Genomic DNA, 18,603 nt, shown 5'->3' with positions numbered 1-18,603 from the left:
TTCAAGACACAAAGGGAGGTCTGAACCCAACCTGCCTTCACAGGTGAGAGAAGCTCAGTGTTTAAGTGCATCGTGAGCTTTCAACTCCCTTTGGAATTATTTTGCTGAAATCTGACACAAATTCAACACCTTCTTTGCCACGCTCAGTCTTTCTCTTTAAGCTGAGAGTACAGCAGTATGGCATAACATTCCATAGTAACCAATTACATTTTATTTATGCTTTTGAGCCTTTTCAGGTGACAAAAAATACAGCATATGCTACATGACATTGGGAGAGAGGGATATTGCTTCTCAGGACATTGGGGTCAAGTCACGCTCTTACTGAGATGGCTACAAAACATCCACACGCTGCTAAGGTATTTTAAACATTACTTATCTGGAAAGCCCACATAGAAAGTACATTTGATGCAGTGGTTTATAGTAAAAGCTGGAAGAACTCAATCCACTGATTCCATGGATATCCTGTTATTGGAAGTGTTTTTCTCAGGCTACTAAATTATGAAGTCCAGTAATAAATGCAGATGTCAATTTATTGTCATATAAGAAATAATCTAGAGGAAGGGTTAAAAATACTAGGCTGGAGAGCATTGACATTTGTAAAAGAGAACACAAAATATGTCAAAAAAGCAATATTTTCTATCTTTTCTCCCCATCAATACATATCTGTCTGCTTAACAGTGCTACTGGTTTCAGAAACTAAAGAGAGGGATAAAAGAAGCAGCATTTAAACAATAAAGAACTGCCTTTTCACCTTTTGACTGTATTTTACTCTGCAGGGAATAAATATGGTTTGTGTTTGTGACAGGTTTTTACACAATGGATTTCATTGCTTGTTTTAAATGAATGTACGAATGTAAGTTACTGTGAGACTGATCTAATATTGTACCAGCAGTATTGTGAAAAATGACTGTGCAATGTGCTTTTTTTGAAAAACAGAACATGCATTTGCAGTAATTCATTGTGAGCCAGACAGTACCAGCCTTCCCCTTCCCTTAGCAGCTCAGTGAGCTCGCTGAGTAAATACCTCTGAAAGCACTTCCACACCAGTGCAAGCCAGATTTTAACTTCAGTAATTAACTATCATCTTCCAAAAGGCTTGAAGCATTCACAGTGAGTGCACAACAACCCACATCAGGAACATTAACTGGATAAACTAAAAGAAAACAAGAGAAGATGCAAGCTGAATGATATTTTGCCCCCAAGGAGAGAAGCGGTTTCTGAAGTTTAGGGTCATATCCTTTGCAGCCCTTTCTCTCCCCGCAGGCATGAATGCAGGATGCATGCTGGCACTTAACAGCTGGTGCTCCTGATTAGCAGATCTCAAGGGGTTAAAGTGTTTGCCCTTAGATAGTTGCCTAAGTGGAGTATCCAGCATGTCATAAAAACATGGAAAAAAGTTAAGTTCCCTTTTTCTCCCTCAATAATTAACGACCTGGCCAAATTCTGCTGCCATAGGCTCCACGAGGTGACCAGCAGCCTGCAATATTTAAAATCACAGTGAATTAACTAACGTTAGTTTTATGACTATAATAATGAAAGCTTCCCTCTTTTCTCATCCCCCTAAGCGTGGCAGGGGACCTATTTTGCTAAGCACAAGACACACGAGAAACACTCTGTGGAGGATCATCCCTTCCCCATTGTAGCAGTATTGCTGTCACTGTGATGGCACAGGAATATGACAAAGTTTGTCATATGACATATGACATCTTTAAATGTATCAGCTGGGAAGGAAAAATTAAGGCATATCATCAAACAGTATTTTTCAGGTTCAGCAAACTACAGAACTTGTGCACCTGAAAATGTGCTGGGTTAGGTTTTTTTTTTTTTTAAAAATTTTTTTCTTCTTTTTTTCCAGGTTATAAGAACAATCAGCATTTGTTATATAAATGCACGAAAATTTTGGCTTAATTAAGGTAATCTTTGAGATTTTTCTGTAATAGGCTTGAGCATACGCTGAAAGCAAAGTCAAAAGTCCTATTTTATTCAGCACTAATGAAAAGTGCAGTGTATATTCTGTGAAACTGATGGAATTTTATATTAAAGCCCTGTCTTAAAAGGAATATTTTAGATTCTAGATGCTCTGAATTTTCTGTGTATTTATAAAAATAAAATGATGCTTAAATACTTCATCAAAGCACTTATTTGTGGGGGGTTTCATTTTAAATAACCCAAACTGAAGGGTTTTCTTTGTGAATGTTTCACAAATACATTTCACTCATAAATATTAAATTAAAAAGGATTTTTCTAGTTGGGAACAACTTTCAGATCTACAGGCATATATCCTCAAAAAGATATGATTATAACTCTGCAGAATGGCTCCAAATTTGTTACTGTGAGTCCTAAAGGATGGCTTGGTCATTAGGGGGCTATGTTTAGATATATTTCAGATCTCTTCCAGACTGAGACTCTGACTTCCTGCACCACTTTGGCTAAATCATTAAATTCACCCTATGTTTCACACCATCATTTATAAAATGAACCACTTTTTCCCTACCTAATGAGTTGTTATGAAAGCAAGTCCATTAATGATTACAAGGTGCTTGGACACTAGAGAGGTGAGGACCTAGACAGATAGTCTATTTTTTTTCCAATACCCTTTACACCTTTCTCAGCCCTCTTTCTGTTCCCCTTGATCATGAAGTGATCACAAAGTTGAATATATGATGTAGGAGTCATGCTGCTGGTTGTAAAGGGGGGGTTATTAACACTTTTACCATTTCTCCTTAAGGAAATTATGATGATCTGTGTGGCAATAAGCATTTCTCCCAACAGAAAAAAATGGAGTACTAAGGGGAATACAGAAATGACCCGTCAAGTGCCTTTCTTTTTGTAGTGATACGTATTCAGCTTCATTCTAGTAAGATATTACCTGCTTAATGCATCTTTTTATATTTATTATATTGTATAGATTTTGAATTAGGCCTTGAAGGGCAGAGGGACTTGTTAGGTCAGATTAAAACCTGGCTTGTTAGAATCTTGAAGGAAGAGTCACTAATACAGTCCTTTACCCTGCTGTTGCTGGAAGCTGAAAAAGATCCAATTAATATTTTCAGGATGCTGCTGCTCAGCAGCCTTTAGCCTCAGATCCCACACGGCTCGGTGTTCATAGGCAGTCGGGAGCGCCATGGAAGATTCACTTGTAATATTATGAAATACCAAAAATACACTTGAGAAAGAAACTAAGGGAAAAAAATACAGTGCCAGCGAGGAGACTGAGCTGTCTAATCAGAGTGTGTCTGTGTTTAGGAAGAATACAAGTGTTTTTCATGTTTGGGTGATGACTGCATGACTCATGCCTAAAAGTGATGCGTCATGGTCAAAGCACACTTGTGCGCAGCGGCTTTGTGCTGCCTTTCTTCCCTCCCTGTGTGAAGATTCTGACAAATAGGTTTTCTTGGCTTTAGTACTGCATTTTCTCGCCCTTTTCTGCATTCAGCTTTGCCATAGGAGGGAGGTAGACAGTGAATTATGGAGACCCAAGGACAGGCAGTGACTAGACTCAGGTCTGTCGAGAGCCTGATACACAAACATAGCCATCTATACCTCTGTCTGCAGTAGTGTATAGGAATAGAAGTGGGCTCTCTGGGGACCTAGGAGGGTAAATCAGCACTCATGGACTATTACACTGTCACAGTTTTGCTGTTTCCAATGTCTAATGTAGCTGGACGTAGCACAGATATGCTATAGATTTGCCATGCTCCTAAAGCCCTGGATGCCTCCAGCTTCCTACTGACAAATTCTAAAGGATGGCTCGTGTAGCTGCTCCAGCAAGTGTTTGCCCCATTGAGTACTTAATGTTGCAGCAAAACATTTAATCACACCATATGAGGGGCAAACTCAATCTGATTAAAGAGAAAAGGGTCATAACTAGGGGGAGTGTAACACCACTTCTTCACTGACCATTAGTTTTAATGGCAAACCGGTAATATTTACTAACTAGCTTAGTCTCAAAGGCCCAGCCTCATCTCATCTACTCCAGCCATCCTTGAAGTTCGAATTGGAGTTAGTCATCTCCTCTCCCAACAGCTAAGAGAGAGAAGGTAAACTCTGATGGCAATTCATTTGCCTGAGAATTATCCTCCAGAGGTGCATATCGTTCTCATTGATGACTGAGGAGACCTAGACAACTAGGTTAGGTGAGATGCTTAACACTAGATGTTTTATATGGCTAAAGTTAGCTGGAATGAACCTGGGTTGAAAAGAGCTGAGTTTCTGTTCTGCACTTTTGGGTTCACAAATGCTAGAATCTGCCAAATCCAATGGTGTTTGAGGTCTGTGTTTTGTGCCTGTAGCCTTCTCCATTTCCCTCACCTCACCTTCTGAGGGAAATGACAAAAGCAAAGCAACGTGGAACCACAATGAAAAGATAAACCGGTTGCAGTATAGTGTAGTGAAGGCCAGGGAAGTGAAAAATGTGTTGCATGAGTAACTGCTATGCTGCAAAGAAATGAGAGTATTTTCTTCCTTCAACTTGCATTATCTAAGTGCCCATTAAATAAAAACACTTGTAAATATTAGAGATGAAAAAGGGAGCTCACCACCAGCTAGAAATTGCAAAAATAAAAGCAATTTTCATTTGTAGTTATCCAGATGTCTGTTGTTGTAACTGCAGGAGTTCTGCTATTGGTCAGAAGGATTATTTGAAGCTTTTCATGGAAAGAGAAAAGAGTCAGCAAAAACCTAGTAAGGGACACACTTTTAAAGAGAACAAAAAAGATAAATGTACTGAGGCTGGCATTTTCATAAAAAGCTTATTCTGTCTCTGAGATGAACAAAATCTGTGTGCATGTGTGTATGTAATTAGGGATGGACCCAATGTATACCTAAATCAGTGAAGTGTTGATAATTTCAGACTAATACATAAGTACTTATATACACCTAACAAAATTAAAATTTCACTATCTTAATTAAAAACCAAAAACTGAAACAACTTCAACAAAAAAACCCAATGGGCAAGGAAAACATGGAAGTAGGAAGGGAGTACTTATGGTAATAAAAGTGAGGTAATTATAATACTTGTGACAGTCATATACACACAGACTATACGTTACATAATGTGTTATTGTTTACACATTTTACATTAATACTTGAAGACTGCATTTTATAAATGCATAAATGTGATATGGCTTTGTCAGTACACAGTCCAAAGGAAGGTGACACTGAAGATGGAACACCTAGAAGCAGTCTAATATTTTAAAAAATGCTACAGGAAAATAATGCTTCTAAGCTTTATACTGATTTTAACAGCCTTGCAAGGATAGAACTCACTGCTGACATGTCAGCTTTTAAGCTAATATCCTTTGTCAATGCAGAAAAAACATGCAGAAACCACTCACTGTAACTGAATGCAAATGGATGCTAATTTGAGGACCAATCCTTCCTCACTCCAACTGTGCGTGAGAATTGTCACATCACATTCTGTACCATATAGGAATTGTTTCTCTTTTACATCTAGATTTCCTCCGCCCTCCCCTGAAGTTGAAAGTAAAATGAATATGCCTAAATTACTACATGCAAGAAAGGAAGTTAATGAGTTATATTCTGTATGGTATAAGATGTCCCATAATCACCTATGGTCACACTAGAAAATACCAGTGCACATATCTAAGTTCAGCTTATTCATGCACCTGCAGACACACACAAAGCACATGCAAAGCACACTGTAGAAAGAATTGTGAATATGCTGCTACTGCTGGCTTACAGGTGCTTTCCAGGATCAGCACCTATAGAGTTTTACACAATTTGCTTCTTCTAGTATCTCTTCCAGAAGCTATTGATAAGTTACCTGAGAGGCAGTCGATCTCCGTGTGCTGAATTGAACATGAATGAAGTTTAGATGCTTATTGGAAAAAATGACACTTCTGAAAATATGCCTCAGTTGGCCTTAAAAAATCTTGGAGTCCCCTTTGGAAAATACAAATTTTCTTTCCAGGGGACACGGAGGTAGCTTGCTCACATGAAACTATTATATTGTACGAATTATGATTTACAATACTTCCATTTTACATTGCACGTGGGTGGTAATGCTTTCACAAGACAGTACATGGAGTGACCTGAATAAAAGATGCAATTATTATGGATTCATTCTTTAACAGAGTTTATCCTTAAAAGTGACTAAACTGGTCCAGCTATAGAAGTTGTGGAAAAACCACACTTTAGTTAGGCAATATACATTGTACCCTTTACAGGAAGTATACTACCATCCAGTCCCTTGAACACGTCTCTGCAGCATAAGATTAGCAACTGAAAAAGAAGTAGTTTTTCACTCTGTATATAAACCTCCTTTCTCAAACATTTATTCAGCTGTTTCTCGAACCAGTGGCACAGTACTTCTGTGGCCAGCTTTTTCACTTTTCCATATTCTAACCTACCTATTGTGTGAATAAATGCCGCCCAAATTCCTTATCTGCTTGTCTCCTCCTTAGTTTCAGTCAATGACCCCTTGTTTTCAAATTAGTCACTATCTCAAGCTGCTTACTGACATCAATACGTTTCTTTCAGGGTCTTCTAGCACTCTATGGGGACCCCCCTTCGTGCTCCCTTTCCCAAGGAAAAGCCCATGTCTGATCAGTCTTTCTTCACAATTCATCTGCCCCAAACTCTGGATAATTAGGATTGCCTTCTACCATACCTTCCTACTCCCAATTCTTTTCCAGTAAAATCCTCAGAACAGCAAAAAGCTCAAGAAATATGACTCTTTAAGGGTAATCCCTGACCACTAAACTATATAAAAAAAAGAAAAAAGTCAAAGAAATTGTGTTCATAACTTGTTTGCTTTTTGTTCGAAATTTCTATATCTCATAAAGGAAATCACCTAAAAATGCAGACCATCCAATATCCACTAGAAAATTTCAACCAACATCACCTTCCCCGTGGTCACTAATTCATTTCACAACAGAAGCTTGTAGAACATGCTACATTTTTATCTTCCTTTTATGAACTGCTAATCAGTGACTCTCTACAGTCAATAATGTGCCTAAAGCTTTTAAGTGTTATATGTCAAAATGTATTTTTCAAAGGAAATAAACACTGTTTTAAACAGTTTTTTTTAAATACTGAGAGTTTGCTGAGCATCTCAGCCTGGACCATAAAAAACTATCCTATACATTGCCTATATACACTTCTGCATGTAGCTGGGGGCCCAGCTCTCATTGTGATTAATTATCTGCTGGGAAAGGCTGTAAGAATGAGCACTATTTGCCTAATTGTGTTTCCAGGGTAACTCATTACATAAAAGTTACAATACATAAATGCAGCTCATTTGAAAAACCGGCCTTACAACATATGATATGTTTACATGGACACTGGGAACTTCCTTCGGAAATTGAAATAGCAGCATTTCAGATTTAAGTCGTTGGTATTATTGCTGCTGAGAACTGAGGCAGTCTTGTGGATAGCACAATGGTACACAAAGCAAACCCCAGTTTTTTGGATCCATTGGCCTGCATTACTTTTCTGTGTTCCTAGACATAATAATCTATCTCATCCAAATCTCAAACATCAGCAATGTGACTAATTCAAACTTGGAACATAAAAAAAATTAGCCTGAATTTTTCTTTTGTAAATTTTTATCCAGAATACCACCTATTTCTAATCCCACATTTTGTCCTCTTAGCATTAGATACCTTTAAAAAAAAGTAATCTCTCTTTTACACCATATATTCTCCTAACCACTGTATGACATGTAGTATGTTAAATTTTATTTTCACGGGGGAAGCTGGATCCTAGGCTGAAAAAATATTCCCTCATTCACCAAAAACATGTCAGAAACAGTCAGCACTGGACTTGTATCTGCACAAATGAACAATAGAATTTTCTCAGACTTTGCATAAGGACTCAAAAATAAGCAGATTGAATCCATCTTAACACGAGTATGGGCAAGCATTTCTTTTCATAAGATCCTTTCAGAGAGGAGCTAACCCCACAACTTCATTATGATTGTTAAATCCACACAGCAGATAAGCAAAACCTCAGCAAGGGTTCAGATTAGCCCAAATCATTTGATCACGATGAGTCAGAAGGCGAATTAAGGAATCTTTTGTTTTGCCTTAAAATGTCACGGTATAAACTGCATCTGCTCAGGAGCTGACTCACAAGACCCTCAGACAATAGGGTAGCAGGGGCAAGGAAAGGACTTGGGGAGATAACCTCAACAGCCAGCCCAGGCTAGAGTGTGTGTGCTCATCAATTATAATCCAAGCTTTTGAATACAAGAGAATAAACTGTGGGTTTGGCTTTGCTAAATCAAATCTTTTTGCTGGGTTTTAGAATTTGGAAATCAATACTTTAAAAGGATTTTAAAATTCATATTTGCCTTTCCTTTGACTCATCTTGTTCCAGCTAGTTCAAATACAAGAAAATGGATGGTCAGCAAACCCTAAGCAGCTGCTGACTGGATTAATATCTAAAAATCAAACTATTATCTACACTATCCAAGCCTCTCAGTTCAGAAAAAGGAAAGTGGGAAGACTCATAATCTCATTTCTTTTTTTTTTCCCTTTCCTTTTTTTTTTTTTTATTTTTTTTTTTTTGTTCCAGAAACACTCAATAAAAATGTCTTGCAATATATCACACTTTTAGTCACTACAATAAGCCTGCGGGAAAGACATGAAATGAGAAAATTCTCGACTTTTCTCTAGATCACACAAAAAGAAAAAAAACCTGATCAGCTCAGAGTTACTGTGAGTTTGGGGTGAGGAAGGAATATCAAGCAGACTAAATCTAAATCAGCTTATCTTCACTAGCAACAAAGGATAAAACTTGTAAATACATCAAGAACATTGAAATTCTCAGCAGAAATCAGCCTCAGAAAAACAGTCTTTATCAAAAATCCAGCAAGCATTGTTATCTACAGAAACAATCCATTATCATTTTCTCTATTTATTTAAATCATGAAAATGCACATGGTTTGAACTACGTCACTTCTCATCTTCTAACTCAAAACCAAAGTTTGTACTAAGCAGTCTGTCATGGAAGTGAGAGGTGATTTGTTAACTGTCTTAAAATTGCAACTGTGTACAAGGAGCTATCATAGTTAAATAGATATCATAGTTAAAACATGCTAAATAGTATTTAAATATGTTATGGTAAGGTCAGATTCAGTACTGTTTAGTTTTTGTTATTAGTTTGATGGGTATAGGATGAGGGTCTTGTAACTACTCTGCATATCACAGAATCAAAGAATCATAGAACACCAGGTTCGAATGGGACGTCAAGGATCAATTGTCCAAACTTTCTAGGCAACAGCATATGAATGAATCTAGGAAGAAAAACATGATAGTAATAAACTACACGATAAATAGCAGCTTTAATTATTGGTACAACTGAACAGAAGGATACATTTTGCCTTTAAGACTTTCTGCTGACATGACACAGGAATGGTAGCACTGGATAGACATCACTGCTCTCTGACTGTTCCAGTATCTAAGAAGATTATTTAATGTGGCTGTTTGGAGTCAGTGCACAGATGCAGTCATTGCATTTACTGTATTCAGGAAAGTGAAATTCATTAAGAACCTGCCGCCACAGGAAATCCGTCCCAGTGCTCCTGTGAGCTCCTGCATGTCCTCCCATCAGCCTCCTAAGTACACCACGGGGGCATTTCTGCCATTGGCACCAACTTTTACCATTCTGCAAATGTCCTAGACCAAGATGCTTTGAATTTTTAAAATTTCGTTCCTTAAAATTCCCTTCCTCAAAGAGGTTGGGGCTGTTCAACTGACATGGCAGATGTCTAGCACAAAATCTTCTCCAACTTGATTTCTTTTCACCTGCTTTAGGCTTTATGATCAGGCCCCTTGCTGGTGGCTTTCAGCATTTTAAATAATATAAGGGATGGCAAAAAGCAAGGTAGTAGAAGATATGAATGTATGTGTTTAACAGAGTAAGTGTTAGCACTAATTCAATGAGCAGTAGAAGAAATTGTAAATGACAAAGGCATTTACAGTTAACTGTCTAAGAGAATGCAGGGAAGTAAATCATTACATGAAAAAGGAGCTCCTTTTCCCAACCTACCCTATTAAAGACCCCACTAAAGAGCCAAGGCATTTATTGATTGCTTTCTACTTTCCCACTGCTGAAACTAAGTACTCCTCTATTTACTTTGATTTAAAAATGCATTATTGTCTACTTTCTAATAAACCAGACAGTGGAACAAGAAACTCAAATTATTCTAAGTTTATTCTTAAAAGTCCGTAGTGTAGGGGTTTTTTTGGTTGTTTTTTTTTTTTTTTTTTTGAAAGACTGAAGGCCTTAATCCTTAAAAGCCTTTTTGAAAGAAGGGTTCCTCGATGCTGGCCCTGCAGCTGGGCCCAGATTGAAAGTGCACTTACATTTTTATGTTCAGCGCTGAAGGACTCTGAAGTTAGCCCTCGCACTGCACATAAAAGCTTTGGAAAGGGCATTCTTTGCCACTCGTGCAATTCATTCTCTAAGAAAAGGAAATGGAAAGAAAGATTTCATGTCCAGGGCTTCAGGCCTTTGATCATTTGATGAACATTGGATCCTCAACCTGGGCCTCCAGCTTCTCAGGCCAGACAAAGAGGGCCCCGGCCGCACAGGCTGGGCCGCGGCTCCCGCCCGAACAAAACCTTTGGCGGCCGCACAGTGTGACAGCCTGGGAAAGGCCCACCTCAGCAGGGCTGAGATGCCCGCTCTGCCCTTTGATCTTTCATTTAAACTCCAGCCAAAGCACCAGGTCAGGGGATTTCACGTCGCACACCCCCACGGGCAGAGGGGAGCAGGTCAAGAACAAAATGGGGGTGACCGATCTCCAAAAAGCCCTGTGACGCCTTTCTCTGGCCAGTTTCACATGACTTGTCTGGTATTGTGAAGCGCTAAGCCCACACTTAAAATGGAATTTGACATTACATGGTACAATGGAGTCAATAAATGGCATTCTTCAGTGCTTTTACAACAAAGTCAACCCTCCCTTAAGTGGCTGAAAGCCCGGAGCTAGAAAATACTTCTCATTTACTTCTTTACGCCAATAAATTGCGTATACTTTAAATCTAGTTTTCACTGTGGCTTCTCACTGCTGATGACTGAAATGAGCTGAACAAACACTTAACAAACGTCTGCATTAATTTTACGATGTACCATTGCTTCTATTTTTAAAGTCTAGGTTGTCACGTGGCACGTAACAAGCATTGGAAATATCTTCATATTCCTTCACAGACCAAAAACCTATTTTCCAACGAGCAAGAAAAACTAATCTCATCCCACTGAAAAATTTATTTTCAGTACGGTGCAAAGGAGAAGGCAAACATACAACTTCTTTTAGCATCAGCAGCAAGTTCCACATGATGCTTGCAGGCAGAAAATTCAGCCCGTGTTTGACGAGACATGTTAACAGAATCCAGAGAGGAAAAAAATGCTAAAATCTTCTTTCTAAAGGGACAGGATGCCACCATGTCCCAGAGGACTGGAATATTCAGGATGCAACAGCAAATGACTGTAAAGCATGGAGCGTATTTTTAAACTACATATAAAAATATGTCTGTGTTAGAAGATTTTAAACAACAACTGTAAAGTGACTAGAACTCAAAGAACTAAATATTATTGTTTCTCTATATAAATGAATATGTTTTTAGAACTAATCCTTTTTCATTAAATACACAGATGTGCATAATGTCGGATCAAGGTGGCTTAAGAATTCAGGTTAAGAATCAGTAAAGGTAAATTACTATTTTTGTATATTTTTTGTCAGGTTTACATGCCTGCTGTCACCTTCCATCCTTTTGAAGACAGTATCAGTATTAAAAATTTCTTTAATTCTATCAAAAATTATTTTAGGGTATCTTAAGTACTTCCCATCATGAACCATTTACCAATCAAGAAAAAATAAAGGAACGGTCTCCATCTCTAGAGATCTATAGACTTCATTTTAAACAAACAACAGTTTATGTTTATGTTGGCAGATGATTTCCCACTTCATAAAATTACATATCACAGATAAGCCCACTAAGAAACAGAAAAGTTAAATACATTGTTCAGCATCAAACAGATAGTGCCAGAACTTGAAACAGAGAATTAACTGATTTATTTTCAGTCCCCTGTTCCTGTTCACTACAGTCTTTTTTCTTCTAAGAGACAAATTTGTGCAGCACATGAGGCCCTGTCTGGCACCAGCACTTTTAGGTCCTTTGGTGGCAATGGGCAGCTACAAAAAACAAAGTGATCACAACTGACCATCATGGCTGGGTAGGTGACAGGGGACTGAGCAAGTCATGACCAGCCCAGGACCTAACCCATGGAACCACTAAACCAGGACTGTACAGACCCGAGGCTTCTACTTCTAAAAACAGTAGTCCTATTTTAAATGATAAATTTAAAAATTCAAATACTTTTCAACAGCATAAACACACCTGCTCATTCACAAAGCATTTGCGTTAGGGTTTGCTGTTTAAAATTGTTATGAAAATAAAACTATAGAACATTCAGGAAAGAGTACAATTTGCCTCTAATTTATTCTCAGATTTTCTGTGACTATTGCTCCCCCACTGTTGTCATGGCAACACAAGCACATTTTTCAGTACTGAGGAAGTAACAAGCCTTTCGATTCTCACCTTTGGCCATTTTATTGAGAACCATGTCAATTAGAATGTAGGTTCCACTTCTTCCTGCACCATCGCTGCCAACAGAAAAGGAAAAAGAAAAAATAAAGCCTATCAATGTGAATCTAGATTCAACGTGAAGGTACCTGCCTTTAATGTTACATACTGTTACACATGCGGGGAGAGGAGAGAATGAGGGGTTAAGGTAGGGTACTGAGAAAGCAGAGAAAGCTTGAACTGAATTAACACAAGCTGGTTGTGGAAGATTAACCACTAGCCTGCATGAATAATGGGCCTTTGCTTTCATTTTTTAAGCCAAGTTGTGTTTATGTGAGAAAAACATTTTAAACAACAGTGGAAAAGTCTCTAACCCTAAACCAGGATATCATTTCTCTTCAGTGACCTTACAGTCAGTTGAGATCAAAAATCACAGAATAAGTGAGATCAGAACATTAACCAGAACAGTCAAAAATGCATTTGAACACAGTGCTCAGAGGGAATGCAGAGACCTGTTCAAGAACTAAAATATTTGGTTACGGAGGTACTGCAGTCTTTCCTCACTATACATCACGAGTGGTTTGTTTTTTTTATTTTTACCTTTCTCTTTAATTCTTCCTTGGTTTCAACGACCAGAAAAAATATTATAATGTAATTCCTAAGAAACAGGTTTAACTTTTATGTATCAATAGCCCTTCCTCAGAGATGTGAGATCGAGCCTCATGAGGGGGAAAGTGCCCTAATCTGAATGCAGCTTCTGTCCCTTTCAGAGAGCAACGTGTAATTGCCAGCGTGATGCTCTTTTAGAGCTGCTGTTAGCAAACATAATTAAGACTTTAAGCAAAAGCTTTTTTTCCTTCCCTCCCCAAAATTTTTACAAAGGTGTATGTGTGACCAATTAGACTGGTATGTAGTTTTATTAATTAAGCCATTATTTTTACTGATAGCTCAATTTGTGTACAAGATTAACGAAAGGAGAAACAATAGAACAGCATGGAGTGCGTTATTGCATTCTGTTTACAGGCAGACTATGAAACTTAATTTTTGTTAAGTCTCTGTAGAAAGAGGTTTTTTTTCTTCCAGTTATTAGATCGCTGTTTAGAGAAAAGGAGGTAATAATTTTTTTTCTCTGTCTATGAAGGGAACAAAGACACAATCTTATTACTTAAGCTGAATAATGAGAGACAAGGCAGCGATCAGGATCAATAAAAACAAAAACTGATGAGCCAATGGTACATATTTCCATCCACTGTAGTAAGGAAACAATGAGAAACTTGAAGGCTCTTCATTCTGGTTCAGATATTTATTATCTCAGGTTTCCTGATGGCAATGCAAACAAGCCTCCTCCGGAGCATTCACCTCTGCTGAGGCCTCCTTGTATCCAGTGGAAGGTGACTCAGCTGAACCAGGTGAGAAACATGTCCCCTCCCTCCTCAGTACCATCCAAAGTGGAGTGCCACATGGCAAACATCCTGTCTCTTGGCAGGGCTGGTTTTCTACCTTCATTATCTACAAGGATATTTTTGATAAGTAGTGCAGCATTCTCCTTACAACTCAGAACCTCCAATGGCAAAACGCAACATTAAAGTTTTCCATTGACCTGCCTGACAGCCTTTGTGTGCATCTATCAGATTGTCAGGCCTAAAAATAACTTGTGATTAAAGGATTACTCAGGCAGTTTTCCACTCCCTGACACTGCCCTCTCACCATGATCTTTAAAAGCAAGCAAAGAAGAAATAAAACATAATTGTCTGTTAATAAAATAGGACTAAATTGGGAGAGAATGCAAAAAACCACCATAATTTTGAAGATATATGAAATATATGAAGTGCTACTTCTACTGGAAAGCCTGACCATACATTGTTAAGTCATGGCTCAATGTCTACAAAATCATATGAAAGGATAATTTTATTATGAAAACAGATTCTAAGCATTAGTTAGCATTAAAACCCAGTTGAATTAAACTTAATACCTGCAGCCTACCTCACTATCTGTTTAGCGATTAATCTAAAGCTTTAACTTGCTCACTTAACTTATATCTATATTAAATTCTAACACATATAGATCTCTCTAAAGCTATTTTAGAAATTGTACTTGCCTGCAATGAACAACTACTGGACAAGAGCGACCCCTGTAGCACTTGTTTACTTTTCTGAAATAAAACAGACACAAAAAATTAATTAAGCACATTATAACTTTTTCTTTAGCCAACTGTCAAAAATAAGCAATAAGAAAATGCAAATATTGCTGTCTTCAAAGAAATACTCAGGACGATAATTTTTTAATATAACAAGCAGTTGTTAGGTACATAATCTTGTTTAAAGTTTACTTCTGCTTTGCTGCTGTAGAAATCCCAGAAAACATCCCATTATTACTGTTGTCTGGGCAAAATAAATGAGCTATTTTCTCAAAAGGTTCATGTAGCTCCAAAATTAAGATTATCTTGAGATACTTTAATTTTAAAGCAAACTCTGAGTTCATGAGCTTGCTCAAAGAAATATCAAGGGGCATCAAACTGAATCCAAAATTAAAAATGGCTAATCCAGTACTCTTTGTACAATGTGTGCTGATTTGTAACAGCACTTCTTCCCAGAAAGGCAAATACCGAATCTCCTGAAAGGCTTCTTAAAAATTCTAAAATGTAATGCATTGTAGTAAAAATAACTAAACCCATCAGTAAGCTTTACTGCTTTGGTTCTACTGCAAAAGTCTTACACATTTAATATTTAAATATTGTTGTCTTCAACAGCTTCCTGGTTAAACAGTCTCAGTGGTAAGAGGATATATGTGAAATCAATCAATAAAAGTACAGTCATAGAATAGGTCTGCTGATATGTAAACTCAATGAAGGAATTAACTAGTGCTCAAGTAAACCAAGACACTTAGTCTAAGAATAGAGCCCACAAAATTGGTTTAATTCCATTTAAATTGCCTTAAAAAACCCCAAATCCCAAGCCCTCTCTTTTGCTCTAGGATATATTTTGCATGTCAAGTATGTTACAGGCCCAAAAACCCATAAAATATGCACACATATGTTAACAAGGCAAGATGAATAAAGACTAAAATGGGAAAGCATTGCTTCAGGAAATCAAAACCTTCCATTCAAATTATTTGATGAGGTGTTTGAGTTCACTGGAGCTAGAAGGTCTCCTATAAAACCATTTCATAGGGCAGCTTTCAAGGGGTGCCCAGACCCTCCAATAGTTCCCATCTCAGTGCAAGTGTCACACAGGATCCTGATGGCTAAACTGAACTGAGCTGCTGAAATTTGGCAACAGTGGTATGATGTTATTATGAATTTTAAAGCATAACTAACCTACTGAATCATTTAGTTCTTGGCTGTTCAACTATTCACCAACATCTGTGCTGTGAAAACATGCATATATCTTTAAACATTGCTTACAGTATAGCCTGAGGATGCCTAAACTTCTGACAGGGTGTTGGGATACCTGGAACTCAACCCAAACAGGCTATGAAGGTGTTGGTGATATCCCATGAAACTATGTTTTCACATTCTGCTTTTTGTTATTTAATATTCTAACCAAACTTGAAAACAATATTAAGTTCTTGTAATTATTCCCTTCAAACATTTGAATTCAGGACTTTTTCACAATTCTTACTCTCTTGCTTACTTATGTAAATCATACTTGCAGAGACATCCTGTCTCTATTTATATTCCCTGGATGTAAGTAATTAATGCAGTAGAACAATGTTCTGTGAAATAAGTGGTAAGTCATTGAGGAGCACTTGACTTCAGAAGTTAAATGGACCATTTATAGGTCCATAAATACATATATACACAGGCAGTACCAAGCAAAACCTCAATGACTTAAGCTGCAGCAGACTTTACACATGAATGAATCATTCAATTCTTGATGGTCATATCTGAGGATCAGCTGCTCCTATATGATATAAAGCCTGATATTTATTTTTGTATTGTACAATAAGTTATATTTGAAATGTCTTTACAGACACGTGATACAATCAGTCTGCATTTCCTGATGTGCAGCTGGTCATCCTCCCCCCATCCCCATCATGTGCATTAGCAAAGAGTTGTTTTTGCATTTAAAGTATTAAATAAAAGCTAATCACTACAGAGGGGGTATTTACCATCTTTCTTTCTGCTTGTGTGGTTCCTTTGTTCCTTGTATGGTCCCACTAATATGATATTTGCATGTTGTGACTAGCCATCTACCAAAGTCCTAATATAATTTCAATGACAAACTTGATCTAAATCTATCAGACCTCTCAGTAAATCAGACAGCCAGAGACACATGTTAGGGAAAGACACCTTATGTTTGTCAGTTTTATTGAAGGCGTTTCAAACATTTTCATTATCACACATTTCAGAAAACACATTAAAACAAAGGGTTTCATCCAGCTGGTTCAGAGCTTTGTCTAGATATAGTTTATGAAAATATTTAGAAATGCAGCAACATCTCATTTCATTCTTAATTCTGGCTAATGAGAGTGAGCTGAAAATTCATCAGTAAGCAAAGTTCTTGAATGTTGAAGAAAATATATATTATATATATATACATATACAGGAAGAATTAACTTAGAAAGAATGATTAGTAATACAAACCAACCCTTGGCTCATTGAGTGAAAAAGAAATCATCATGCAAACCATCAGCAAGCAAAGGTCAGAGGTCGTTAGAGGCTCAGAAAAGGGGTTTCCCACATTGTCCCTGCAGCAGAGTCACAGTTTCCAATGATCACTTTTGTGACTATGCAACTGGGCTCATATTACTAGCTGCAACATCACAAAAATGACACTGGCAACCGCTAATTAGCTGGCAAAATAAGAATTTGTCCATTTTTAAAGTGAGCAGTGTTAGTAAATGCCATTGCACACAGCGAGAAGTGATAGCATAATAGATATATATTTTAAGCAAAGCCCTCACATGTGATGCTAATTATCTTTTAGCTTAGCAGTCCCTCTTTAAAGTGTAAATGTGCTCCCTCTGGGCTCAAGAAATATTTAATGACACATATCAGTGCATGACTAACAAGCTAGTCCAGAGCAATAATGATTGGTCTATTGTTCAAAATGAAATTAGGACTCCAGAAGCATTTAAAACTGACCAGTGTTTTCCGTAGTAGCCTCACCTCTCAGGGACTGTCTTTTGTATAGATTTGTGAAATATATAGAATAATCTCTTTTTGGCAATTTACACCTACATTATGACAGTATGATAGATTATTCAGCAAGGTTTAATGTATCTTCTAGATGCAAAATCATCTAAATCACTGTCTGATACATAGTAAGAGAAATGTAAGCTTTCAGTTTTCAAAGAGACTAGGAAAATTTACTTCAATAAAAATTTTAAGGTCCATATTTCCACAGACAGACTCTGGGCAAGGTAATTTTGGGAATCCAATTTTTCTTGGTGATGAATTATAAAAAATAGAGGGTTGGTTATGTATATGCTTAATTTCATATATGTATGTGAATATATAAATATACACACATATCCATATATATATACAAACACACTGAATGCACATAAAAACATAGATAAGATTAAAAGAAATGAGAGTAGCCCCCTCCTAGCACTACCCTACTAAGAGTATGGTAGCACTGTCAGGCATTTGTTCTGGGGGCTTTATGACTCAGCTGTTGTAATCCAGCAGAGTTTGTACTTTAAATAGAAAGCTTCAGGTGCAAAACATGTATTGTATAAATGAATTCCAAATACATTATTTTAGCAATAGTGCATTAGGTTTTTTGTCATTAAAAAAACAAAAAAAAAAAAAGAAAAAGAAAAAAAAAGATCAGATGACCAAGAAAACTGAGATTCATAGACCAGCTATTTTGCATGCCAAAATTCCTTTTCAGGCGGAATTTTACTATGCATTCAGTACTACGAGTTCATTGTACAAAATCTGCACGTAGCAAACGATTACAGTTCCCTACACTGGACTGTGAATACATGTGAAATGAACACTCAGAATTCAATTAAATCTTAACAGGTTCATTCCCATACTGGCTTTAAATACAAAGAGTGGCAGCTCCACTACTTTTCTCATCTAGTTATCATTTTTCTTTTT

General features: G+C 37.3%; 1 protein-coding gene across 1 annotated transcript in view; it reads right to left on the bottom strand.

Moving 5' to 3' along the window:
• Nucleotides 1-18,603, bottom strand: part of PTPRN2 (protein tyrosine phosphatase receptor type N2) — a 645,372-nt gene that overhangs the window by 13,750 nt on the left and 613,019 nt on the right. Inside the window, exons 20-21 of the mRNA XM_032679900.1 lie at nt 14,650-14,703; nt 12,567-12,631 (exon numbers count right to left, since the gene is read on the bottom strand). Of these exons, the coding sequence (XP_032535791.1) occupies nt 12,567-12,631; nt 14,650-14,703 (119 nt within the window). The remainder of the gene's footprint in view (nt 1-12,566; nt 12,632-14,649; nt 14,704-18,603) is intronic.

Source organism: Chiroxiphia lanceolata, chromosome 1, assembly GCF_009829145.1.
Source record: "Chiroxiphia lanceolata isolate bChiLan1 chromosome 1, bChiLan1.pri, whole genome shotgun sequence".
NCBI classification, from domain to species: domain Eukaryota; kingdom Metazoa; phylum Chordata; class Aves; order Passeriformes; family Pipridae; genus Chiroxiphia; species Chiroxiphia lanceolata.
The sequence above is the reverse complement of the archived record's forward strand: the minus strand, read 5'-3'. Positions and strand labels throughout refer to the sequence as shown.